The following is a 27,746-nucleotide window of genomic DNA, read 5'->3' as shown; positions in this document are numbered from 1 at the left end:
TGTTATTGCAGAACAGAACGTTCGGTCATTTTCTCATCCCTCTGGAGTCATCATATTTGGATTAATTTGACATTCATACAAAACCCTTCTGCTTCATATGGTGTAATACAGCCTGAGGTGTTCAATGCCCTGTAACCTAAAAATTACCACATTGAGCAACAAAGTTTTTGGACAGCGTTGTATAGTGCTTGGCCTAATAAGATTTTAAGGGGTCATATCATGAGGAATTAAATGTTCCTTGATCTTTTGAGGTAAGAGGTCATCCCAGATGTCCTCCCAGTCCAAAAAGATGTGAAAAAAATCCTGTTTTGAAATCCGAAACTTCACACATGACCACATTTACATGTCATTGTTCTTTTTTGGTCTGTCCAGTCGTGGTGAGGAAATGCAGAGGAAGAAGGATAGATAATATTATTCTTAAACAATAGAGGAAATAATTAAGTTTAAAATGAGGAAAAGTTTGTCAAACCTTGTACTATTCCTAGCTCTACAGTGGCATGTCTCAGCGTGCATTATATGTATATGATATATGTAGGCTTTGCAAACATGTAATGTCAGAAAAAGTGTGCATAAAATTGTACCTTTAGGGGTACAATAGCTGTACCCTTAAAATGACAACTTTGTACCTTATTGACCCCTAAAAGTTTCATATTAGTACCTTAAGGGTATATATTACTACTCCAAGGTACTACCTTTTAGGGGTAGATAAGGTATGTCATTTTAAGGGTATCGCCCTGGTGACAAGCTGTTGTACTCCTAATTTAAACATTTTTGCACATCTTTTTCTGACAGTGTTCTGTTGCTGAATGAGGATGGGGTTAAAAACTATTTTGGATGTGACAGCAGACCTGCAGGCCTTGTTTGAATACTTATTTCGCATGCAAATACGGTATTTACGCAGAAGTCTTAAAAGTCACAGCAGCCAAAAAGGGCTCGTTTAAAGGCCTGAAACATACTGCACACAATTGCATGCATGTAAACAAAAACTAGTTGCATTATTTTATGTGTCATTGTGTTGCAAAATGTGTCCGATCACAAATCATGATGTAGTCATTGTATTCTTAGTATTGCACTATAGCATGCATTAGTATTTACACGTTTAATTTCATGGTCAGTTTTCTCTAAATATAATGTTTTTAACAGGACAGTGTTTTGACCGAGCATTAGTGTCTGGCGACTAACTGCGAACTCTTTCTTGTATATACTCTTGTGTACTGTTTTATTTTGCTTTGCTTCAGCTATGATAAAGAGACATCTACTTTTGCATTGCATGTTCGTGCATTTTGGGGTGGAGCGATGAAGGGAGGGGTGTGTTTTTTTGGGTTGATTTCAAATATCAACAGTGTTTCTCAGAAATTGCGTATCGCACCTATAACTGTCCGCCTGTAGTCAATAATTTTATTTCTTAAAACTCATCTTTGATTACCAAAATGACATATTTAAACGTTTTTCCTGTGAATTTTTTACATGCCTTAAAGTCCCCCTGTGGTGAAAATCAAGTTTTTAATGTTGTTTATATGTCTATCTGGTGTTTTTAACATGCTTTAAGACAAACCATGTGCAAATTCATAAGTCAACACCATTACTGAGTATTTTCTCTTTAAAACTGCAGTGAACCAAAGAGTCGCTGGTGTTTCTGACGTCACAAACTACCTTGTAACCAATCACGTCAACGTGTTAGCGGGCTTTAGCATATCATTAACTGACCTCGCAAGAGAGTCTTAAAAAAAGGTTATCCCGGTATGTTTTTCTGTTGATAAGTAAAATTGGGTAGATTTAGCAATATGGCGGGTGTATGATGCATATTACGATGTTATGATGAACTATATGCCTTTCTCCACTGACGTTCTGAGTTGTTCAAAGCGTTTCTAAGGATACTGATTGTTAGAAGGCAGCTGTCTGACTCGTGAACGGGAACATGGTTTGTGTAACATTAGCAGCACATTATTATCTGTTTAATAACGTAGTCAAGCAAAACGCTAATCATATTAATTACCGTTATGTGTCTGACATTGTAAAAGCAATACCATTGTGCAGCATTTACCTCAGTAAGTTGACCGAGTGGATCTCGTCTGAGCTTGTGCGAGTGAGCAGGCTAATGAGCGGGGCTAATTATCATATTCATAGATCTGTGTATATTAAATGAGGCAAAGGCGTAGAGCTATATTCAAGCTATTTTAAGGCATTAAGATTTTTTTTTTTTCACATTAAAAGTTTAAATATGTAATTTTGGTGATCAAAGATGAGTTTTAAGGGATAAAATAATTGACTACAGGAGGACTTTAAAATAGCTTGAATGTAACTCTACACATTTGCTTCATTTAGTATATGCAGATCTATGAATATGCTAATTAGCCCCGCCTCCACTCACTCGCACGAACTCAAAGATCCACTCGGTCAACTTACTGAGGTAAACGCTGAACAATGGTATCGCTTTTTTCACAACGTCGGACACATAACGGTAATTAATATGATTAGCCTTTTGCTTGACTATGTTATCAAACAGCTAGTGTTGCTAATGTTACATAAACCATGTTCCAGCTGCCTTCTAACAATCAGTATCCTTACAAACGCTTTGAACAACTCAGAACGTCAGTGGAGAAAGGCATATTGTTCATCATAACATTGTAATATACATCATACACCCGCTTCTATATCAACAGAAAATTATACCGGGATAACCTTCTCTTGAGACTCTCCTGCTTCAGATCGGTCATAGTTAATGATATGCTAAAGCCTGCCGGCATGTTGACGTGATTGGTTGTGAGGTAGTTAGTGACGTAAGAAACACCATCGATTTCAAACCACAATTTTGAGACTGTCTTTAGATCACTGCACTTTTAAAGAGAAAATACTCAACAATGGTGTTGACTTATGAATTTGTACCTGGCTTGTCTTAAAGCATATTAAAAACACCACATAGACATATAAACAACATCAAAAACTTTCACCACAGGGGGACTTTAAATTCAACAGAACATTATTATTAGCAATTATTATAACAGATGATACATTCATATTTTTAATCCGTTTTCTTTTTGTTTAACAGGAGATCATCGAAAAGCAAAGCACCTCCTCCTCCTCCTGTCCAGAAAGGCCTGGATGCTCCATTGCTGAGCCACAAGCTCCCAGCATACCCTCACCCTGCCATGGACCAGAAGGAAAACCTGCTGGAGCAGGATTTAACGCTCACCGTGGTGCTTCCTGGAGGGGTGGAGAAGACCATCGTTGTCCATGGCAGGTGAGGGGTTTTGTTGGTTGTGTTTTAGGTAGAGCTGGATTTGTAAACTGCTGGAGGATGGTTTGCAGGTAACTTGGTAAAGATGTTACGTTTTAAGCAGGGAAGATAAAGGATGAGAAGATAATAAATCAAATAAACAAATCAAAATAATCAAATAAATAAGATAATCCAAAGATAATCCAAAAGTCACAGGAAAAGACAAATGCAACATAAGCCGCGTTTCCACCGCAGGATCTTTCCCCAGGAGCTAGGGACTTTGGGGTGGTACTCGTTGTGTTTTGACCACAGGAACCAGGGTCTAAATGAAGTTCCGGGTAAAAGTTTCCCCCTCAGAAAGTCCCTGCTCACGAGGTAGTACTTTTTTAAAGTTCAGGAACTTTCGGACGCTGAACATGCTGATTGGTCGAGTTCATGCAGCATTTTGATTGGTTGACGCCATGCAGCCACCATTTTTAAAAGTCTGTTGCGGTGCGTGCAGTAAGAGTTGTCTGTTATTCGAATCAACAATGGAGTTTAAAAAATACGACAGATGGACCGACGACGAGGTTCAGGCTTTATTAAGCTTATATGCGGAGGGCGAAATCTAGCGGGAACTGGAAAGTCTTATGTCACCGGACTAATCTTCACGGTACTTTAGACCACGGTGGAAACGCAGACAGCAACAGGTCTGGAGGAAAAAAGTTCCTAGGACAAATTGTTCTGGGTAATTTCGGTGGAAACGCTGCTATAGACATAATGTCAAAGCAAAGACAATAATGCCAGATACACACTGCACAATTTTAGCCCAGATTTTCACGTGCGGAAATCACGACAAATGCCAGAAATTGGAGGTAAATCGGTTCTTGTTCAAGTGAGTGACAGTCGTGTAGTGTGTATGATCAAAGACGAGATCTGACAGAAGTGCCCATGATGGCCGTGAAATATTTAGCATGCTAAATATCTGTGCAATGTGAAATGTGTTTTGACTGGAAATTACCTACAGTCAAAACACTGTAGGAAATTACCTAATCTTGCGCCAATGAGAGCGCAAGATTTAGAGCAAGGGAAAGTTCAGGGGGAGGAGTCAGGCCCGGCATCAAGGGGGCTTGGGGGGCTTAGCCACCCCTATGATGATCTCAAGTGAGTCCGAAATACCCGTCCGAAATTTTCGCACATTAAAAAATAAATACAACCTCACGTTGTCTCAATCACGTTTACACACTGCCCCCGAAACTTTCGTCTGTCATAAAAAAATTCGGATCGGGTTCAATTTTTTGCGTTTTTTCGTATCTGTAGCAAGCATTTTGAGAGGTGTTTTGACAATTCAGATCCGTACAAGCGAACGCCAAAATCCAGAATGGTGTCTGACAAGTTGATCCACTTCGTCCCGCAGCACAAACAAATAGGGATGTAATGATTCACTCGTTTTCTCGATTATAAATCCTGACGATGCATATGCATCGATCTTGAAACATGTTTTTTGAATCGTGAATTATTAATTTCGGTCGCTAATCGATGTAAAATGCTAAGAATCGGATTAATCTCGATTCTATAGCGATTCAGTGCTTTAAAATATATAAACATTAAATTACTACATGCACAAATTGATGGGAGACGTTGTGCGCCGTAATTCGCCCTCACAGCTCTCCTTCACAGACACGCGCTGCACTCTTTACCGCCTTTCACTGGATTGCGCTCGCGCTCCGTCCATAGCTCTCATTGAGAAGCCCACGTTTGAGCTCTCCTCAGGACGGCCACTACTGCTATTCACATGAGCAGATGACAGCTCTCTATTGAGACAGCAATAGTCCTCCTAAATCAAACCGCTCAAGCCAATGATAAAGCAGGCAAGTCATTGCAGGGTCACTACTGTTGAAATAAAACCCTTTCATTGCATGGAAACGTCACTGTCACTAACATGAACTAACATTAACAATGGACAAAAGTTTTTTTTTTTTTTGCCCTTACTCTCTGACCTCCTGAAGGTCAGTGAGTAATTCGCACCCTGACTAAGACACATTGGGGGAAGCATTTCAATAACCCTATGAATGCATATAAAAATGCAGAATCGAATCGAATTAATCGAATCGCATCGAATTTTAATGCGAATTGTTTTGAATCGAATCCTTCTGAATTTTCAAAAAGCGTTCTTGAATCGAATCGAACACCTATGAAACGTGAATCGAATCGATTCACTGACTACCCAAAGATTCACAGCTCTACAAACAAAGTATCTCTAGCAAAACATCAAACTGAGCCACTGACATCCTGAAGTAAACTTTGAATCACATGGGATAATCCCGCAGCTCCTTGATAAGGATGTGGAAGTCTTCCTTTCTTCGCGATCACAGGATTGGATGGGCCCAATATTTTCTCTTTCTTTTTCTCTTTTTAAGAAGAGAGAGGACAACAAAATCATCCTCACTGTTTGAAGACTCAACATTTTGTATTGTTTTGTGAATTTTTTGTGCCCCATTTTCAAATTATACATATGTTTATTCTTAAAACGTGGACAAAATAAAAACATTTGCCAGTTGGATAAAAAAAATTAACTTTATTCAACATATATTTTAAAAAAACACACTTTAACTTTAAATAATGTCACAGCACTGTGCTCTGCAGAAAACACTGAAAAAACTGTGTTGACTTTGGTTGACATTGGAGTTTCCCTCCATCCAGAGGTAATAATTGCCAAATATTTTAGAAAAATAACATTGAAAACAAATGAGAAGATACAGATGTGCTTGAGGAATTTGTTGGCAAACCTTTAGACACGAGACTGGACATTTGTGGCTTTTGCAAGACTCTTTATTAGGACACCATGCCAAAAACGCTGGCTATATCTGAGCCACTGCTCAGATATCATCTCTCATGATCTTATAAATCTAGTCAGAGAGTTTATGGTGATGTAATCATGTTGCCTACAAACTATTTTGAACATGCCGCATGTTTGGCAGGATGGAATAAACATTGCAAAAATTACAGTTTGAGCATGAGCTCATGAAAACATTGGTTTACTCGCAGCTGTGTCCATTTCTGTAGCCCTAACAACCTGAACCGTTGCGGATTATTATAGTAAATTCTCAAAGCTGAGAGAAGATTTTACGGAACTTTACTTTTAACGAATATGGTACACTTCTGCATGGAAGGTGTTAATCTCTGAGCCGTGCTGGATATGAGATCATGAAGATTCTCAGATGATTGCTGTTATGAAACTAATCAGATGATTGCTGCTGTGAGTCAGCTGGGTGGGGCAGCATGTTTCACAAAGCTCCTGCAACTAATCTGGGTTGGTTTGGGTACAAGGAAAAAGACGACGTTAGAGTAATACTGCATCTTGGTGTACTGTTTGTGATTATCATTAAACACTTGATCGATTTCAGCAGTTGGATCATTTGCTGCACTTTTTGTGTCGTGCTTCGTGTCAGTTTTCTGTCCTCAACACTTCATCTCGACTGTTAAAGTTGTTCCAGTGGGATTTTCTTAAACTTGGCTAAATAGCATTACTTTTTGGTAACAACTCAAAATATATTTATAACAACAACAACAACAACAACAACAACAGCAATAATAATAATAATAATTGTTATTGTTGTTGTTGTTGTTATTAAACATTAATAATAATTTATTCATATATTATTATTATTGCATAAATAATAATACATAAATTAATATGTATTACATATTATTATTGTTAATAATAATAATACTAATGAAAAATATAAAATTAATAATAATAATAATAATAATAATAATTATTATTATTATTATTACTGCTGTTGTTATAAATATATTTTGATAGACAGATGAACGGACAGATTTTTGTATTATTTATACTTTTTTTATAAAAATATATTCTATTTATTTTTATAGAATACTAATAATAATAATAGTAATAATTATATTATTATTATTATTATTATTATAATTGATAAATAATATGTAATATATAATAATTAATTATTTATTTTTAGTTATGTAATAATTAATTAATACATTAATAAATTAATATTTATTAATAAATAAATTAATATAAATTAATATTTATTTTTATATTACATAAATAAAAATAAATAAATATATATTACATATTATTTATTAATTATAATAATACAAATATAATAATAATAATAGTAATAATAATAATAATTATTATTAGTAGTAGTAGTAGTAGTAGTAGTAGTTGTAGTATTCTATAAAAAATAGAATATATTTTTATATATATATTTTTTAAAATAAATAATACAAAAATCTGTCTGTCCATCCGTCTTTAAAAATATATTTATAACAACAACAGCAATAATAATAATTGTTATTATTAAACAAATTTATAATAATTTATTTATATATTATTATTACATAAATAAAAATAAATAATTAAAATATAGTACATATTATTTATTAATTATAATAATAATGAAAAATAATAATAATTATTAGTAGTGTGTGCGTGTATATATATATATATATATATATATATATATATATATGTGCAAAAATCTGTCCATCCATCTGTCTATCTATTAAAACCTTTTATAACAACAACAGCAATAATAATAATAATAATAATAATAATAATAATTATTATTATTATTATTATTAATAACAATAATAATAATAATTAATAATTAATGTATATATTATTATTACATAAATAAAAATAATTAATATATTTTACATATTATTTATTAATCATAATAATAATAATTTAAAAAATCTATTTTTCCCCGCAAATTAGACTGCCCTGTTTGTGCTTTTACGTTGTGTTGCTAAAGTATTATTTATTTTCCCCGGCACAAACCTGATCTCAGATTTCAGACCATCTGTCATCACCATTTAATCATTGTTTTAATCTGTTCTTTGATCCCGAACACCTGTAAATGAAACCTAATTTTCCTAAGTTCAACTTTTTTGCCCTCCTAAAACTGAAACCAAATTCAACATAAAAGCATTAATAATCAAATTCTTCACTTGCTTTTCTAAATGTGTGCCACCCAGACTTGCTGGCCTCCTTCTAAGCGGGATTAAATGATTGGCTCTGTGTTTCCAAAGGCTTCTCAGATCCTAGAATTCCAAAAGCAGCTGGAAAGCTTTTTGTGTCATAAGCTGTCTCGAAAGGATTTTCCACACTTTCAGTGTGCAATGTGTCAAGCGTATAGGACATAGTTTTCACTGAAGCCTTGCAGGAGTCGATGGAAAAGAAACCACATTTGAAATGATCCTTGCTGATTGTTTGTTCATTCATACTTTCTGGTTCAAACTTAAAGTTAATGGAGTGTTAAAGTGTAAAAATAGTTTTTATTTATGCATTATTTACAGCAAACCCGTGTGTTCCATGGAATACCAAAGGAATTTTGTTGTAGGAAGAAAGGCTTGCACAAATTCTTCTGAATTTCTTTTGTGTTCATATGACTGTATTGTTGTTGTCATGAACACTTGAAAAACGATCAAGTGGAAAACCGTTGGAGATTATTTTCCTTGATGTGAATTGCCATGTAAGACTTCCCTGCAGCAAAATAGCACTCATGCAAATCCTTGATACTTCACAGATATCAGAGCTTGTGTCATAAACTTTGACATTTTCAAACTCCCCAGCGGAGTCACATGTTTCCTGAGGCTTTAGCTCGGTTTCTGGTTCATTCAATTACAAAATATCATGGAAAAGATCTTTCACAACTTTTTTGAAGCTGTGAAACACAGAAGCTTGTGTCCTAAAGGAAAAGTTCACCCCAAAATGGCATTTTTGTCACCATTTATTCAACTTCATATCATTCCAACCCTTCTGTTAAACACAAAATGGGATGTTAGCAGAATGATTGATAGCAATTGATATTCAAAGTCTGCTTTTGCATGTTTTTCAGCAAGCCCATGATGGACCTGCTGGTCATGCTTTGTGCAAAGTACCACCTGAACCCCTCAGCCCACACCATAGAGCTCGTCACCACCAACAGGAACTACGTGAAGTTCAAACCCAACGCCCTTATCGGAGCCCTGGAGGCTGAGAAGATCCTGCTAAAACCGAAAGGCATGGAAGACAGAAGCAAAAAGACAGGACCACATATGCCTGAGGTATTGTGATGTGCAATTAAACATGAATTAAAAGCAGTTAAAGTCACCATGAAATCAAAATGGACAATTCTTTTTTTTTTTTATGAAATATTGCAGTATTTATTATAAATGATTTATGCATGTCATTATTTATTAAATTTTTTTAATTCACGTGCCCTCGTAATTTCTCCTCCTTCTTGCAACAACCTCTCTCTGTCACATGAGATCGCAGCGATAGCAAACTACAACCATCCAATCAGTTCCTGGTGGACAAAATCTAGGGCCTTATGAAATCCATTTTATTTTTTCCCAAATATAATTTTTTTTTCTGTTTAAATTTTTCTGAATTCAATTTTTTTCTGTTTTTGGACTACATTTTATTGGTGGAATTAAATTTTATTAATCAAAAAGCATGTCTACTTAATTGAAATCATGAAACATACAATTTAACAACAGTTTATTAAAAGTTTAACAAAAATGACATTTTTTAGGACCCTATGAAAAACGTTTTATTTTATTTTTTTCTCAAATTCCGTTTTATTTTTTTTACCAAATTCTGTTTTCTGTTTTAAGTTTTCTGGATTCCATTTTAATGGTTTAATTAAATTTTAATAATCAAAAAGCATGTCTAATTAATTGAATTCATAAAAACAACAACATTTATCAATTTCTATGAATTCTGTGTTGTGTATTTTAATTTTTTCTGGCAATCAAATGAAGGCATAAAATATTAATTAAAAAATCATCTTTTAATCATGTGACATTAAACTTTTTTTTCAAAGTGCTGCACACCAGAGCTTTACTGTTAAAATTAAAATTGCGATTATTCCTTAAAAACAAAGTACCATTAAGATGTTTGTTCCATTAAAACATCCTGCAAGTTTCAGAGCTTAAAACATCCTGCTCATTATAAACAAAGCATTTATTTAATCAATGATGATTTAGTTTTCATTGTTCTCAGTTCCTGTTTGCCTGATTTCCCATTAATCTCCTCATTTAGTAGTTAGTTTTTATGGTTCTAAATTAGTTCACACCTGTTCTGTTTCTCCCTTGATTACCGCTTGGGTTTACTGTAAGTTTCTTGTCCAATCTCGTTGATGAGTAGTGGTTGTGTTTCTCCCTGTTATTTGTCTTTGTATTGTGTGAATTATCATATTAAAGACTATTTAAGTTATTTCCTGAGTCGTGCGCTTACTACAGCCACACGTAACAACGTCACATGAGCAAATACATTTACATATGACTGCCTCTAGAGCAAAACACTGATGCATAGCTTTACATCCTCACACCATAAGCCCCGCCCACTGGCATTCAGTCACTTAACCGCTGACATTTGCCTACACTGGATGTGAGCGTCACGTCAAAAGCAAATAGAATCCATTATAATCACTGATGCTGTCTACACTGATACAGTATACAGATGAGCTCTCAGTTTCTGACATACTCCATGAGCTTGATTTTGTTGACAACAGGACAAATGAAAGAGTATTTGCTTGGACGCGTCCAGTTTAACTCCCTCGAGTCGGAGGTATCGCCGGCGATACCACCTCGGTTTTTTTCTTACCAGTATGAAAGAGACTCAAAATACTCCGTCAATGTTGCACATACAATTAAGAGTTATACACCATTTTAATCTGCCACGCCCACGGAGCGAGCACTATTCAGACGCAAATTCTGAGGCAATGCATGTATACATTGTCTCAATCGTGTATTTATTGTCTTCAAAAGTGTTTATCTGTATGTTATAGGCATGATTAGTGATCTCTGGAAGCCTCTGTTAATTCCTGGAAAGTCACATGGTATGCCTGTTCTTCTTTAGAGTAATTTGTGGACTAAAGGTGTACAGAGCGCCCTCCGGCTGCAAGTATGAATTGAAAACACAGTATCCAGTGCTCATAGTGATGACAATAAATATTGAATAAATATTACTCCTCTGTATAGAAAATAGACATAAACATGAGAATCCATCAATATTTCTCCAAATGTGCATGCTTTTAAGCTAAAAGGCTATATGAAATGCCATAGAGGTAACATGAATGTTCAGACGCTTTGCATCACAGAAATACATTTTATTTTAAAGAATATAATAGAAAACCATTATTTTAAATTGTAATAATATTTCACAGTATTGCTGTTTTTTCTGTATGTTTGATATACACCATGATGAGCTTGAGACGATCACAGAGGGTTTTTTCACAGCCTACCTGACTGAAAGAGCTCATTGTTATGCAGGTCATTAGAGGTCATTATGCGAATCTTTTGTCTTCTCAGGTGTGAATCACAGCATTATTCATGATGATTCACACCTTCACGCATACTGTGTTTCTTGACAAAAAGTGTCTTACAAAATTTAAATATCTATATTGTTTTATATAAATGAGTAGGCAGGATAATTTTTACATAATTTTGAAGCAAAAACTCTAGTCTACAACCTCCAATACCCAGAAGTCTTGTGAACACAGATTTAATATATTTTTTTGGTCTTATTTCAGTGACTTAAGTTTTTTGTTTTTTCAATAACCACGCATAAACGTTATTCCTTCAAAAAAACAAACATGTACATACATGTTCCTCACATATTATGGTAGCCTAGTTTGTGCTGAATACAGTGTAATGACACTTTTGTCATTAACATGTTTATGAACAACTGAAAAAAGTACAAATGTCAGGGCATGTCAAAACGTCTCTAGGGCCCAAAAATCCTCAGACCCCAGAGGGTTAAACAGCTCATTTGCGTCTCTATTCAGACTTCAGACGGATCCCAGCATCGAAAACAAGTGGACGGTTAATTTTAATGTCTTCCCGGATCGCGTCGGAGGATTATGTTTTCAGAACACTTACTCATTTGCAATAGTGAGTGGGAGTTGATAATGTTTCCAGTGCAATGACATTAGTCAATCAAAACAGTGGCTTTTAACTGACAAGCCTTAAAGGAGCCACACCTTAAAAGCTGATTTTTTTCAGACAGAGGGTCTGAATGAAGGTTGAAAATAATCGTTTTACCCCATATATATTTGTGAAAATTTTTTTATTAACATTATAATTGAACCTCAAGGAACATATTAAAATAATAATAAAAAAAAATCCATGCTGTGACATCTTTAACAATGCTATGTAAATAAATGTGACTTGACTGATATTACTTCTGTTTTATTTGTCACACTGTAAATGAAAGGTTAAGTGTGTGCCCTTGTATTCTGCACATTACAGAAAATACAAGCATAAAATTAAAGCTGCAAGCAGCAATGAAAGGGCCCTCGCACCCATGCCACCGCCACCCGGTGGCTTTAGGAAAACAGAGCACGGTGGGCAATATGCATTTAAGTATATAAATGTAGGAGGACTATGTCAGTCATTTGTATTTGCCACACTTCTTGCTACCAGCTGGTGGTGCTATGACTATAACTAAATTTTGGCATGTAGATGTCTTCAGGCAAGGACTATTATCAAACGTGAAGTTTGGGGCAGATTGGATATTGTGTGCCTGAGTTACAACATCTTCCTGTTTCGTGGCATTGTGTTGCATGATTTAATGTGTTTCTAGAATGTTTGGTGCTTAATGGCATGTGTTTCAGGGAGTGAATTACAGTGTAATTTCCTGTTGCCAACAGGTGGCGCTATGACTAACTGAATATTTGCATGCAGATGTGTTCAGGTCAGGACTCTTATCAACCATGAGAAGTTTGGGGAAGGTTGAACATTGAATGCCTGATTTACAACAGCTTCAGACCGCCACGAACACGCCCTTCAACGAAAACTCAAGATCTTTGCAATTTAACATCGCTAAGGTCTTAAGATTAGACAGACCAAATATGATGTTGATCTGGTTAAATCTCATTGAGGAGTTAATCACAGTGTAAAGCATGCCATTTCCTGTTACCTGCAGGTGGCGCTATGACTGTAACCGAATATTGCCATGTAAATGTCTTCAGGCCAGGACTCTTATCACACATGTGAAGCTTGGGGCAGATCTGACATTGTATACCTGAGTTACAACAACTTCCTGTTTCATGGCGAAACATCGTACTTTGTCAGGCCGTCACGGACACGCCCTTCAGCGAAAACTCTAGATCTTCACAATTTAACATCCCCAAGGCCTTTAGATTAGACTGACTAAATATGATGTTGATCTGATTAAAGCTCTAGGAGCAGTTCGTTAAAGTACAACGTCTGGAAATGGCAAAAATTTTGCAGAGAAAATTCTAAATATCTCACTTCCTGTTGGGTTTTCAGATTTTGCACCCACAGACTTTTTTGTAGGTATTGGGCTGTTACATCTGCCTACCGCATTTCATACTTGTGCGTGAAACGTAGAGCGAAGGGTGCTTAATTGAAATTTTGGAGGTGGCGCTATTGAACCATTTTGCCACACCTAATTCTGTAAATTTACACCACTTCTGAAGCGTGTGCAAAGTTTCATGAGTTTTCGGGCATGTTTAGGCCTTCAAAAATGCGATTCATTTTGGAGAAGAAGAATAATTGGCCGAGCAATTACAATAGGGTCCTCACACCATCGGTGCTCAGGCCCTAATTAGCATATTATGCACATACATGCTATATATATATACTCCGGCAATAGTAAAAATCAAACAGAAACATGTATTTTGAAAGTAAATAGGATTTCTTTTCTGTTTTGATGTTGAATTTAAGCAGAAAAGTAGATCTTTAAACAGTGTTTAGTCATTTTCATGTTGATGTTTGTTCATTTAGTCATGAATGAAAGCAGATCTGGTGTTCCACACCCTGTGAGATGAGCCTGAAGTATATGTAGATGACTCAAATCAGCAGAGCATGGCTGTACAGCATACTAACAATCCACATCATATCCAATGACAAACAACATTACACCAAAACAAAAAGTGGATTTTTATAAAAAGGGTTTATAGCAGTAAATCTCAACCAAGGGGCCTTAGCAAACTTCCAATGGGACCACAGTATGACTTAAGTATTTAAATTAATAAAATAATATTAATATATTCAAATAATTGGTCCCAGTTTATGTTAGGTGTCTTTAAGTACTGTGTACTAACATTTAAGTTAATAATTTGATATAATGCTCCAATTGTATTGTACATACATGTTTGTACTTATATTTAAAAAAAAATACTGTAATTAATTTCTGTAATTACATCTATAATTACACCGTTGACCCATCCCTTACACCTTAACCCACCCTTAAACCTACCCATGCCACCAAACCTGTCTCTAACCTTACCCGTATCCCATCTCAATAGCAGAACAAGTGTTTTGCAATATAACAAAAACACAATAAGTACATTGTACTTATTTTTTGATGTAAGTACATAGTAGTTAAGGATACCTAATCTAAAGTGTGACCAAATAATCTACCCTAATCTAAATTAAAATGATATGGCAAGAGTGTGACATCAATTGAATATAAATATTCAAATATTATAAATAATTATTTTATAATATAAATATTTTTGATAGTAATATTAATATTAGATCAATTATAAAATACATTAAATTAGTTAAAAGTTACAGTGTGTTCCGGGATTGTCTTCTTCACAATGGATATATGTGAATGTAATCATGCTTCCTATCTTAACAACAACACAGAGTATGATAACGATAATCTCAGGTGCTGTTTATGTGCTTTATTTATTGTTAAAAGTGTCTAATGTTAGTTTGAATATCATTTTGTGTGTCTTTTATAGCCGTACTGAAAGAAACAATTGATAATTCACCTCAGATCTTCAAAATAAATAACAAGGAAACAAGAGGAACAAGGAAACAAAGGAAACAAGAACGTTCAAACTGTCAACTCATTGTGAACAGACAAGTGTATTCTATGACAAAGATTGTTTCAGTAACTCAGTATGTATTTTTAATAATGTTAAAATGGTGTAATATTCACGAATTTGATTATGTACTTATCCGTTTCGTTGTGAGTGCTGGTGCTGTGCAGAATTTCTACTCCTTGTCAAATTATTGAAGTTGCTACCTGATTGCCTAATCCTAACCCCACCCCTAATCCTAAACCTACCAGTACTAGGGGGGTAATAATTTGGCAGGGTTAGGAATTCGGCACAACACCGGGCGCTTGCAGAAAGAGCCCGCCCATGCACTCTTCTGATTGGCTGTGATTTTTGATTGACTTTATCGCGTCTCATAGACGCGCCACGTCTGGTGTGGACAAACAAATTGCTTGTCGCTGGAAACTTATCGCATCGCGTCTGGTTAGGACACAGTGTAATAGGTTGTTTGCACATGACGTCATTGCTGCAGTGCAAAATGCAGCTGGAGGGCAGGGAGTGATTTTTCTACATAGGAATCCTATCACAAACTCAAAATTCTTATGTTTTCTGTCATTTGTGGTTGCTCAAATCTATCAAACCGAGAAACCACAAGGAGCTTCGATACACTGTATTTTTTTTGTATTTATTTCAACAAATCACAACCAAAATCAAACTCATAGAAGCTTGTGAACAGTTTTGAAATGGCTGCGTGCAAGTTATGCTCATTCACAAGCCGAGTGAGAGTCATACTCGCAAATGTAATGTTAATCATTAAACCAAACAAAATACAAAACTTTCAAAAACACTCAGCTGTGATTATTTTATTGAGTGATAGGCAGTGGGTTTAATCAGTGATATTATTAGATTTGCTATACGGCCTCTTCCCGTCACCTCCTCAACCTGCTTCCCCAAGTGTTTTTACATGTAGAAAACGCGAAAATTATATTACACCGTCCAGTTTTTTCCCTGAACGATGATGTGCGCTCCTGTTGCAATTCTCGATTCAGCATAAATGACCTCCAATGGTGACATTTTTTACAATTACAACAGAAAATCAAAAATACTGCCCTTAACGTCACTAGCAGAAAAGCAGCGCGATATAAACAAACCAGACTAGAAATGAACACGGCATGACGGCAGCTTCACATTCTCTATATCTACCTCCTCGATGGCAATCAAGTATTCAGTAGAAAAATCGCTCCTCTTCATAATTTAAGGATCATGTCCAACATATGTTGTGATTTTCTGTTTATAGCTTTCTAAACCAGCACAGTACGGACTTTTCTCCATCTCTCCCATTCTAATTTTCACTGCTTGCCCTCCACCCGAATTTCGCGCGTCACCAGAACCACGTGATTGCAAATCTATAGTTGAAGGGGACCATCAAAATAAAGTGTAACCAAACGCTCCCTACAAACGCATCTCACAATGATTTGGTACAGATCCCCCCCACACAAACCCTTGGACTACTCTTAAACTTATTTTTCTTCTCTCTTCTCTTTCAGGCAACCGTACGATTAGTGATAAACTACAAGAAAACCCAGAAAACCATTCTCAGGGTGAGTCCTCGGGTTTCTCTACGAGAACTGCTTCCGGCTATCTGTGAGAAATGTGAATTTGACCCGCAGACCACGGTTTTACTACGAAACGTCCACTCGGAAGACACTTTGGACCTGAGCAGCTCCCTCAATGACTTCGGCCTGAGGGAAGTGTATGCAAGAGACACCAAAGGTCAGAGCCAAGTGTGTGTGTTTATGCTAAGTACATCAAAATGACTCATATGAAATCATGCAGGACCGGTTTTCATAAGGTGACATTGAGATACTCTGTAAAACATTTTACGTTATACTGTACTCTTGGGTTTGCTTCTTTTCTTGCAGTTATTAGCCCTGCAAGTCCTATAAGTCTGCCTCCATCTCCTACTCACTCAGGTAAGTGACATTAACATGTTACGTTTTCCATTTTAAAAGAATAGTTCACCCTCAAATTATTCTAAAAGGAATTTTTCCTTTCAAAAAAGTTGAAATATTGTTCATTTTTACATGAACTGTTCCTTTAAGTAACAAATGTATAACGTCTAACTATTCAATGCATTAAATCGCAGAAATGTTTTATCATGGGAAACAGAAAATCCAGAGGGAGAAAGAAAATAAGCGGGGATTCAGCTTATTTCGGAAAGGAAGTAAGAAGCAATCTGAACAGGTGAGTTATGAAATCCTTGTATGTATATAACAAGGAACGATAACACACTTTGAGATTTTTTTTGGTGACGTTAAGATAAGGTCAAAGGCATGTGTGTTTTCATTTCTTTGTAAACATTCCCTGAGCACCAGTGGTCATATTTGTTTTATGCAAATTGATAAAGACTTTACTTATTTGTTATTGGCTCACCGGTGGGACTGATTGGGAGTGTGCTGACTTACGATTGGCTGTCTCTCGTTAAAGTCTATGACCGTGAGCGCACCCGCATCTCCAGTGCACAGGAAACAGAGGCCGGTCAGCATGAGTTCCTTCAGCACGCATTCGCCGATTTCATACGATTCTAATACCATGCCCTCCGACACGCCAAAGAAAAGACGAGCCCCGTTGCCACCTAGCATGATGTCGCAGAGCATGCCTAGTGACCTCAGTCATAACCACGGGGCTATGCATCCTGATGGTAACCAGGTATGTGCCGCTGTTCTGGGATTCAGTTAATATTTAGTAGGAAAACTTGGCTTGAACATGCTGTGGGGTCCAAAAGTCTGAGAGCATTTTTTTTTTTTTTTTATGTAAACAAAGTTTTTGAGGAAGAATTCTGCACTATTGACATATTTTGTGACTATTTGTATAGACAGTCATATGTTTTTCTTCCATTGAAACATCTCAAATCATGCTGGAGAACAGGTTTTGTTCATGTAGCTCCAGTACTGCCGTCACCAACCAGATACTAAGACACAAATGTGTTATTCTCATATGACTTGTAATGTTTTGTATTGAAAATGTATTTTAAATTAGAAAAGAATACAAAATAATAGATGTTCACTTGTGGTCTCAGACATTTGTAACTAATTGTGTGAAAGGCAGTGACCCCAGAAAAGTATTTGGACACTTAAGCTGCACGTAAAATATGTCAGTTTTGGTGATTTTTAGTGGATGTGTGAAGTCTGTTCTCCTCAGTTCTGGCTGAATAAGCACAGGTGTAGTTCATCACATTAACTAATGTTTCTAACTGCAAAGTGTGGAAAAACATTCTCTTCGTTATGCCTGAAAAATGTGCTTGTGCTGTGTTTCTTTAAAATAAACAACACTTGATTGCAATTACTAGAAAACACTGTAGAAAAGAAAAGAAATGCAGTGATAATCAGACTTTTAAAGTGTGGTTTAAGTGTGTAAATACTCTTTGGTGCCGCTGTAAGTGAGCCTTTATTATTGTGGAAGTCTTGTAAAGAAAAAGTAAACAAACTATATTTTGTTTATTATAAAAAATTTGTAGATTTTATAAAGTTTTGCTTTATATTATATTATATATAATTATATTATATTACAGTTTCTATAAAACAAAATGTAGTGTTAAAAATAGTTACATTTATATATTATATTATAGTTTCTATAAAACAAACTTACATTCTTTCTATAAAAAAAAAGTTACATTTATAAATTATTAAACTATAATATTATATTATATTATATTATTTACATTTTACATTTTACAATTTATATTTATGAAATTTTGCTGTATATTATATCATATATTATATTATAGTATATTTTATTATTTACATTTTACATTTATGCAATTTTGCTGTATTTTATATTACATTATATTATAGTTTCTATAAAACAAACTATAGTTTTTTTAAAAGTTAAATTTATAAATTATTACACTATATATTATATTATAATTATAATTATATTATATTCTTTACATTTTACAATTTATATTTATGAAATTTTTCTGTATATTATATCATATATTATATTATATTACAGTTAAAACAAAATATAGTGTTAAAATAGTTAAATTTATATATTATATTATATTATATTATATTATAGTTTCTATAAAACAAACTATAGTTTTTTCTTTAAAAAAAGCTAAATTTATAAATGATTAAACTATAAAATTATATTATTATTTACATTTTACAATTTATATTTATGAAATTTTGCTGTATATTATATCATATATTATATCATAATATCATATATTATATTATTATATTATAGTATATTTTATTTACATTTTAAATTTATGCAATTTTGCTGTATTTTATATTACATTATATTATAGTTTCTATAAAACAAACTATAGTTTTTTAAAAAAAAAAAGTTAAATTTATAAATTATTGCACTATATTATATTATATTATATTATATTATATTATATTATATTACTTTATTTAGTAGTTTCTATAAAACAAAATATAGTTTGTTAAAAATAGTTAAATTTATTATATTATATTATATTATATTATATTATATTATATTATATTATATTATATTGGTTTCTATAAAACAAACAATAGAAAAGAAGTGTGGTTTAAGTTTCCAAACACTCTTTGGGTCTTCATTGTCATGGAAGTCTTTTAAAGAAAAAAAGATTTGGTAACCTGTTATTTCATGATCTGAGTTCAAAGACCAAGTATCTCTGTATAAACGGCACTCTGCAAATACAATGAGCGGTTAAACCTTGCTTTCCCAGTATTTGTTTTGTTTCTACGTAAACTCGGTGCTGGGTTGAGTCATTTCATCACCTTGTCATTAGGGAATGTGGTTACATTTCCCACAGCCAAATATTTGGAATTATATGTCACATTTATTACTGTCCCCCTGCCTGCTTTCCAAAGAATATGGCACCTCTGAGCCGGGGATCCTCGACAGAGTCGTCCTTCAAGAAGTCCACCAAGAGGAAGGCCCCACCGCCCCCCGTCCCGAGCAGCACAGCCTCTCCTGATGAGACGACGCAGGACAGAGGCAGTACAGGTCCGTTTGAAGACTTTCTGAGAATATGCTTGTGTTCACCAGCAGTTTCAGGGGTTTTCTTGGGTCAAAATTACACTCTGATTCACTACATAACTGAAGTTAGCCAATTACTTAGAAGCACTTTATGCCAACAAAGAATGTGTAAGATTTCACAGGATATTTGAGTTAATTATTGAAACATCTGGCGGGACCTGTTGAATTTGACTTGAGTTCTGCTATGGAAACACGTGTTAACGCATGCGATTAATTTGTTCAGTTTAATGATTCAATTAATGCAGCATCCGCTTTTTCCGGCATCTTTTGGCTAGCGTTACGTTATATGATCATGCTCGCATTCGTGCAAATGCTTTTAAACCATTCAAGACACTAAAGATTGTACTGTAATGTTGAATGGCTACAATTAATGGCTAAAATTGAGAAGACAAATCAGTTTCATACAGACCGTTTCATAGTAGCATATATGCCATCAATCAAATATTTAAAATATACTGTCTTTATGTTGTTTCTACATTCATTTGGAGATTAAATGTAAAATTATTACAATATAAAAATATATTAAAAAGTTAGGTGAAATTAATTGTGATTAATTAGTTAATTTGTTTAATCAATTGACAGCTATAATTATATTATATTATATTAATGTAGTTTTTCTACAAAACTATAGTTGTTTAAAAAAGTTAAAAACATATTATTGTATATTAAATTTATAAAATATTAGTTATATTAGTTTTTTTTAAATAGTTAAATTTATAAATTATTCATTTATGTATTATATTACATTATTTTATAGTTTCTATAAAACAAAATATAGTTTGTTAAAAAATAGTTAAATTAATAAAATATTAGTTATATTCGTTTTTTTTAAATAGTTAAATTTATAAATTATTAATTTATATATTATATTATATTACATTATTTTATTATATTATATATTTTTTTAATTATATTGTATTTTATTTTTTATTATATTATATTATATTATAGTTTCTATAAACAAACTATATATTTTTTAAAAGTTACATTTATAAATTATTACTTTATATATTATATTATATTATTTTAAAGTTTCTATAAAACAAAATATAAATTGTTAAAAAATAGTTAAATTAATAAAATATTAGTTATATTATATTATGTTTTATTTTTTATTATATTATATTATATTATATTATATTATAGTTTCTATAAACAAACTATATATATATATATATATATTAAAATTACATTTATAAATTATTACTTTATATATTATATTATATTACATTATTTTATAGTTTCTATAAAACAAAATATAGTTTGTTAAAAATAGTTTAATTAATTAAATATTAGTTGTATTATATTTTATTTTTTTAATTATATTATATTATATTATATTATATTATATTATATTATATTAAATTATATTATATTAAAATAAAAAGAGTAGCCAAACACATTTAGAAACTATAACTAATAACTATAATTGCTATAATTGTAATAAAAATGAAGTACAGACTTTATCATTCTTCTAAAAGAATATTTAGTCATTGAGAATGTTTAATATAAAGAAAAAGATGCAGGAACAACTTGTGTTTATATGAGCTAAGAAATGAGAATTTAGTATCTTGGCTATTTCACCATGTTTGTTGCTCTGTAATCTGTGATCTGTACTTTAAGTAGATATAAAAGTAAGAAAGTAAGTTATTATTTATAGTTTAGGCTATTATTTGAAGTTATTATTTCATTAATCTGAGGATTTTGTGCATAAAAGGGTTTGAATGAGCAGAGCAGCAGTACTGTGTATGGGTGGGCATTTGGGGACAGTGTGTGTGTGTGTGTGTGTGTGTGTGTGTGTTGCTTTGACTTTCTCTATGTTTTGTCTCCACCTAGTGGTTGAACAGACACATCACCGCTTTCTCTGATTTGATCTATTAGATTTACTCTCAGTGAGAAAGTAGCATGATTATGTTGCCTTATTAGATACCAGAATTTATTATGATGACAAGACCATCGGAAAAATATTGGTAGACACAGGGTGAGAATATAAATATATTTTTATTAATTATTGAAAAGTATCTATAAATCAAATTCCCCAATGTTTGTGTGTGCCATCTCTTTTAATGTTTATTAGAGTGTCATTAACCAAGCTTAGCACCGTCCTAACATGTAAACCTGTTGAAATCTCAGAAGGCAGATGGGTGGTGGCTGGGCTGGTGAGAACACTCAGTTAAATGTTTGCAGCTGTATTAGTTAGACTCTTTCTCACACTCGTACACATACGGGCAAACGGTTGCAAATGGGCCACAGCTGTGGTGTGTTTGAGTTCCTCCAGGGTGGAAACACAGCGATGACATTTCATCAGAGGTGTTATATGAGCAAACGTGATTGCGTAAGCGTTCGACCTGACAGTTCCCTGGAAGGAAATCATGAGGAATTGGACAATTCTGTTTCCAATTCCAGTGAATGTTTGCGGCTCCCTAACGATTATTTAAGTACGTTTGAGCGTTATGACTGGGCCTGCTTATGAGTTTGACACGGTTTGACCAGTTCATTTAAAAGAATCAGCTCAGAGTCGTTTGTTCACGAATCATTGGTTGCACAGTATTCAGTGTTTGTTTCACGCCGTCTGTCTTTCTCTGTCATCCCAATCTGCACTACAACTCACAACATCATCTCTTCTCAGCTGCTTCTCCTTCTGTTTCTGTTTGCTTGTGTTTGACTCTGATTGCAATTCGCCACATTTTACATCTATCTATCTATCTATCTATCGTACTATCTATCCATCCATACGTTTATCCATCTATCCACCTGTCGTTCTATCTATCATTCTATCATACTATCTATCTATCTGTCCATCTGTTTATCCATCCATTCATCATCCATCCATCCATCCATCCATCTGTCGCTCTATCTATATATCTATCTATCGTACTATCTATCCGTCCGTTTATCCATCCATCCATCCATGCATCCATCCTTCTATCACTCTATCTATCTATCTATCTATCTATCTATCCATCTGTTGCTCTATCTATCATTCTATCGTACTATCTGTCTGTCCGTTTATCCATCCATCCATCCATCCATCTATCCATCCATCATCATCCATCCATCCATCCATCCATCCATCCATCCATCCATCCATCCATCCATCACTCTATCATTCTATCCATCCATCCATCATCCATATGTTGTTCTATCTATCTATCTATCTATCTATCTATATATCTATCTATCCGTCTGTCCGTTTATCCATCCATCCATCCATCCATCTGTCATTCTATCTATCTATCTATCTATCTATCGTACTATCTATCGTACTATCTATCTATCCATACGTTTATCCATCTATCCACCTGTCGTTCTATCTATCATTCTATCATACTATCTATCTATCTGTCCATCTGTTTATCCATCCATTCATCATCCATCCATCCATCCATCCATCCATCCATCCATCCATCACTCTATCATTCTATCCATCCATCCATCCATCCATCCATCTGTTGCTCTATCTATCATTCTATCGTACTATCTGTCTGTCCGTTTATCCATCCATCCATCCATCCATCTATCCATCCATCATCATCCATCCATCCATCCATCCATCCATCACTCTATCATTCTATCCATCCATCCATCAGCCATATGTTGTTCTATCTATCTATCTATATATCTATCTATCCGTCTGTCCGTTTATCCATCCATCCATCCATCCATCTGTCATTCTATCTATCTATCTATCTATCTATCTATCTATCTATCTATCGTACTATCTATCGTACTATCTATCGTACTATCTATCTATCCATACGTTTATCCATCTATCCACCTGTCGTTCTATCTATCATTCTATCATACTATCTATCTATCTGTCCATCTGTTTATCCATCCATTCATCATCCATCCATCCATCCATCCATCCATCCATCCATCCATCCATCACTCTATCATTCTATCCATCCATCCATCCATCCATCCATCCATCCATCCATCTGTTGCTCTATCTATCATTCTATCGTACTATCTGTCCGTCCGTTTATCCATCCATCCATCCATCCATCCATCATCATCCATCATCCATCCATCCATCCATCCATCCTTCTATCACTCTATCATTCTATCCATCCATCCATCATCCATATGTTGTTCTATCTATCTATCTATCTATCTATCTATCTATCTATCTATCTATCCGTCTGTCCGTTTATCCATCCATCCATCCATCCATCTGTCATTCTATCTATCTATCTATCTATCGTACTATCTATATATCTATCTATCTATCGTACTATCTATCCATCCATACGTTTATCCATCTATCCACCTGTCGTTCTATCTATCATTCTATCATACTATCTATTTATCTGTCCATCTGTTTATCCATCCATTCATCATCCATCCATCCATCCATCCTTCCATCACTCTATCATTCTATCCATCCATCCATCCATCCATCCATATGTCGTTCTATCTATCGTACTATCTATTTTCTGACCCATGATACAAATGTAATCTTTGCATCAATTTTCACACTGTGGAAGCGAGCGATGCAACAAAACCGGCCCTGTTCTTCTGCTATAAAGCTTTGTTGATTTTAAATGTTTAGCATGTCGCTCATGCAGTGTTGATGGGGTGTACGTCTTTAGACAAAACTTCTCTCTGAAAGCACTCATAAAAATATATTGTTTTGTTAAATGCTTGTTTTCTATGAAGTAAAGAGCTAGATCAGGAGTGTGAGTGCTTTTCTCATTGTTCATAACTATACAAAGACGGCCTCCCGAGACCCAGCAGGGATCATTCACTCAGTTTTGTTTCTTACAAGTGTATTATATGAATGCTTCTGCAACTTTTGCTGAGTTGCATTGAGTTTCACAAGGTTTTCCCCAATGCAGGGTCAAGTCAACACTGATTGGCTGATGAACGCTTTACTCTTTATGCTTGCAGTCAAAAGTTCTAATGACTGAGAAAGAAAATAAATATATAAAGAGCCAGAAACACATAAATAAGAGCTCAGAATGGAGCAGAGATAGAAGAGCAGCTACAGAAGGGCTTTGAATCTAAATGTCTGGGAGAGATCACAGAGACAGCTCTCTCTATCTCGCTGGTCTCCAGAGAGGACGACTGAAGAGCTGAATCAGACGAGAGAAGCGAGACGTCTTAATTAACAGCACTCGCTCAGTCTGAGGAGCAGAGGATCCATATTAACGCTGCATATGCCACATCTCTCTCTCTCTGCTGCTCCTTCATGAGAATGGGCATCACTTCATTTTGATGTGGAAACCCCTGCTTCAGTGCTGCTTAGGGATACAGTGAAGAAGTTTTTGGGTTGTTCTTTGTAATATTTAAGCATTTCTCATGATTTTACACTGTAGAACCAGTGTTGGAGTCTCCTCTGGAGGAGATCAAGGAACAGGAAGAAGTGAATGTGACCTGCGCTATGGAGGAGGAGCACCAGGATGATGACAGCAGCCTCAACCTGTCCGCAGACATCTCTCTGGACTCAGGCCGAGCTGGGACAGCGTCTCCTTCTCAGGATTCTGAGATTCTGGACAGTGGGACGGCCAAAGACAATCCATCATGTGACCTGTCCACAGACACGGAGTATGTACAGTAGTAGCTAATTGCACAGTGTGTTCATTTATATTCAGTGGCTGGTTCAAAAATCTGAGACCAGCAACCAGTGAGAACACTAAAAAATGCTGGGTTAAAAACCAACCCAAGTTAAAACAGCAAATGGGTTGTTGTAACCCAGCAGTTGGGTTAAATGTTTACCCAACCTGCTGGGTAGTTTTATTTAATCCAACTATTGTTTAAAAATGACTATATTGCTTGCTTAAAATGAACCCAAAGTATGTTGGAATTAACATTTATTAATAAGTTTAATGAATAATAATTAAACAATAAACATTTATTAAATTGCTTATTAATAAATGTTCACCTTTTGATTATTACTGTTGCCTCTAGTAATTATGTGTCTGATTTTTAATTTCCAGCCTATTTTGGGTTCATTTTAAGCCAGCCATATAGTAATTTTTAAACAATAGTTGAGTTAAATAAAACTGCCCAGCAGGTTTGGGCAAACATTTAACCCAATCGCTGGGTTTGACCATTTTTAACCCAACTTGGGTTGTTTTTAACCCAGCATTTTTTAGTGTGTATGTAAATTAGGGGTGCAACGATACACTCATGTCACGATTCCATACAAATCGCGATACTGAACTCACGATACAATACTATCATGATATTTTAAGCCAAACTAAAGAAGAGAGGGTTTTATTATTATTATTACTTTATTACACTCTAAAAAATGCTGGGTTAAAAACAACCAAAGGTGGGTTGAAAATAGACAAACCCAGCGATTGGGTTGTTTTAACCCAGCGGTTGGGTTAAATGTTTGCCCAATGTGCTGGGTAGTTTTATTTAACTCAACTATTGTTTAAAAATTATATGTTGCTTGTTTAAAATGAACCCAAATATCTTGGAAATTAACATTTATTAAAAAGTTTAATGAATAATAATTAAATAAACATTTATTAAATTGCTTATTAATAAATGTTCACCTTTTGATTATTATTGTTGCCTCTAGTAATTATGTGTCTGATTTTTAATTTCCAAGCTATTTTGGGTTCATTTTTAGCCAGTCATATAGTAATTTTTAAACAATAGTTGAGTTAAATAAAACTACCCAGCATGTTGAGCAAACATTTAACCCAACCGCTGGGTTTGACCATTTTCAACCCAACTTGGGTTGTTTTTAACCCAACATTTTGTAGAGTGTATTATTAAAATAATTCACTTTCACTTTGAGGAGTGCAGCACGTATGCGCTTCAGATGATCAATGCAATTAATCACAGTTCTAATCGCAAGATAGCGTGTCAAAATGACTATTCCCAAATTGTAAATGGTTAGTTCATCCAAAAATTTAATTTCTACATTTACTCTCATGTTGTTTTCGTGCATCACGCAAGCATTTGAAGGTCCGGTTTTACTACAGTATGTGTCGTTGTAAATCTGTTCATCATATAAAGTCATCGTGTCTCTTTAGAAGACTTGGATTTGGATTAGACCACTTGATTATTTTTACAATGCCTTTATGACATTTTTTGGATCTTTTAAGTTTTAGAGGAATCGACTTTAAATGGAGGGACAGAAATCTCTCAGGCTTCATAAAAAATGTCTTCATTTGTGTTTGGAGGTTGAACAAAAATCGTATAGGTTTGAAACGACATACATATTTGGGTGAATTATACCTTATAAATACAGTAAGCTGAACCTTGGATACAAGTAACTCTATATCGCGAATCATATCATTTACATCAACGATACATATCGTCACGTTTTTATATTTATCTTGATATGACGATGTATCATTACACCCCCAATATAAATGTTTTTAGTTTTTCCTAATTTTAAGTTAATTGTAGGTCATATTGAATGCATGTTTTTAAACATTACATGGTTTTTACCCTTGACAGAGTAGCTGAAGGCACAGTGAATAGAGAGATGAAGTCGGAGCAGGCTGTAAGCTCTCATGTCCTGTCAGAAGAGAAAGGTAAGCTTCAACTGATGGGTGAGATCCTTCAACACCTCAGATTTTACTCAATGTTTTGCCTTAGTGCAGTGGTTCCCAAACTAGGGTACGAGAGGTGACAGAGGTCGAACAAAATGCAAAAAGTTTAATTTAATTAGCCTATACCCCACCTTATTAAAACTGAGCATGTATTTCTAACAGGAAAAAATAAAAGGTAAAATACATGACATCCAATACCCC

The 27,746-nt window shown here is 34.4% G+C and overlaps 1 protein-coding gene across 5 annotated transcripts in view; it reads left to right on the top strand.

The window, feature by feature from the left end:
- cobll1b (cordon-bleu WH2 repeat protein-like 1b) overlaps positions 1-27,746 on the top strand; it is a 74,721-nt gene that overhangs the window by 39,363 nt on the left and 7,612 nt on the right. For all 5 annotated transcript variants that reach the window (XM_051905152.1, XM_051905147.1, XM_051905151.1 and 2 more), the window contains 9 exons: positions 3,050-3,241; positions 9,082-9,289; positions 16,533-16,758; positions 16,908-16,958; positions 17,132-17,229; positions 17,473-17,694; positions 19,857-19,992; positions 25,347-25,575; positions 27,451-27,527. In XM_051905152.1, coding sequence (XP_051761112.1) covers positions 3,050-3,241; positions 9,082-9,289; positions 16,533-16,758; positions 16,908-16,958; positions 17,132-17,229; positions 17,473-17,694; positions 19,857-19,992; positions 25,347-25,575; positions 27,451-27,527 — 1,439 coding nt within the window. The remainder of the gene's footprint in view (positions 1-3,049; positions 3,242-9,081; positions 9,290-16,532; positions 16,759-16,907; positions 16,959-17,131; positions 17,230-17,472; positions 17,695-19,856; positions 19,993-25,346; positions 25,576-27,450; positions 27,528-27,746) is intronic.

This window comes from Ctenopharyngodon idella, chromosome 9 (assembly GCF_019924925.1).
Source record: "Ctenopharyngodon idella isolate HZGC_01 chromosome 9, HZGC01, whole genome shotgun sequence".
In the NCBI taxonomy this organism is placed as follows: domain Eukaryota; kingdom Metazoa; phylum Chordata; class Actinopteri; order Cypriniformes; family Xenocyprididae; genus Ctenopharyngodon; species Ctenopharyngodon idella.
This window is presented reverse-complemented; position numbering and strand designations above follow the sequence as displayed.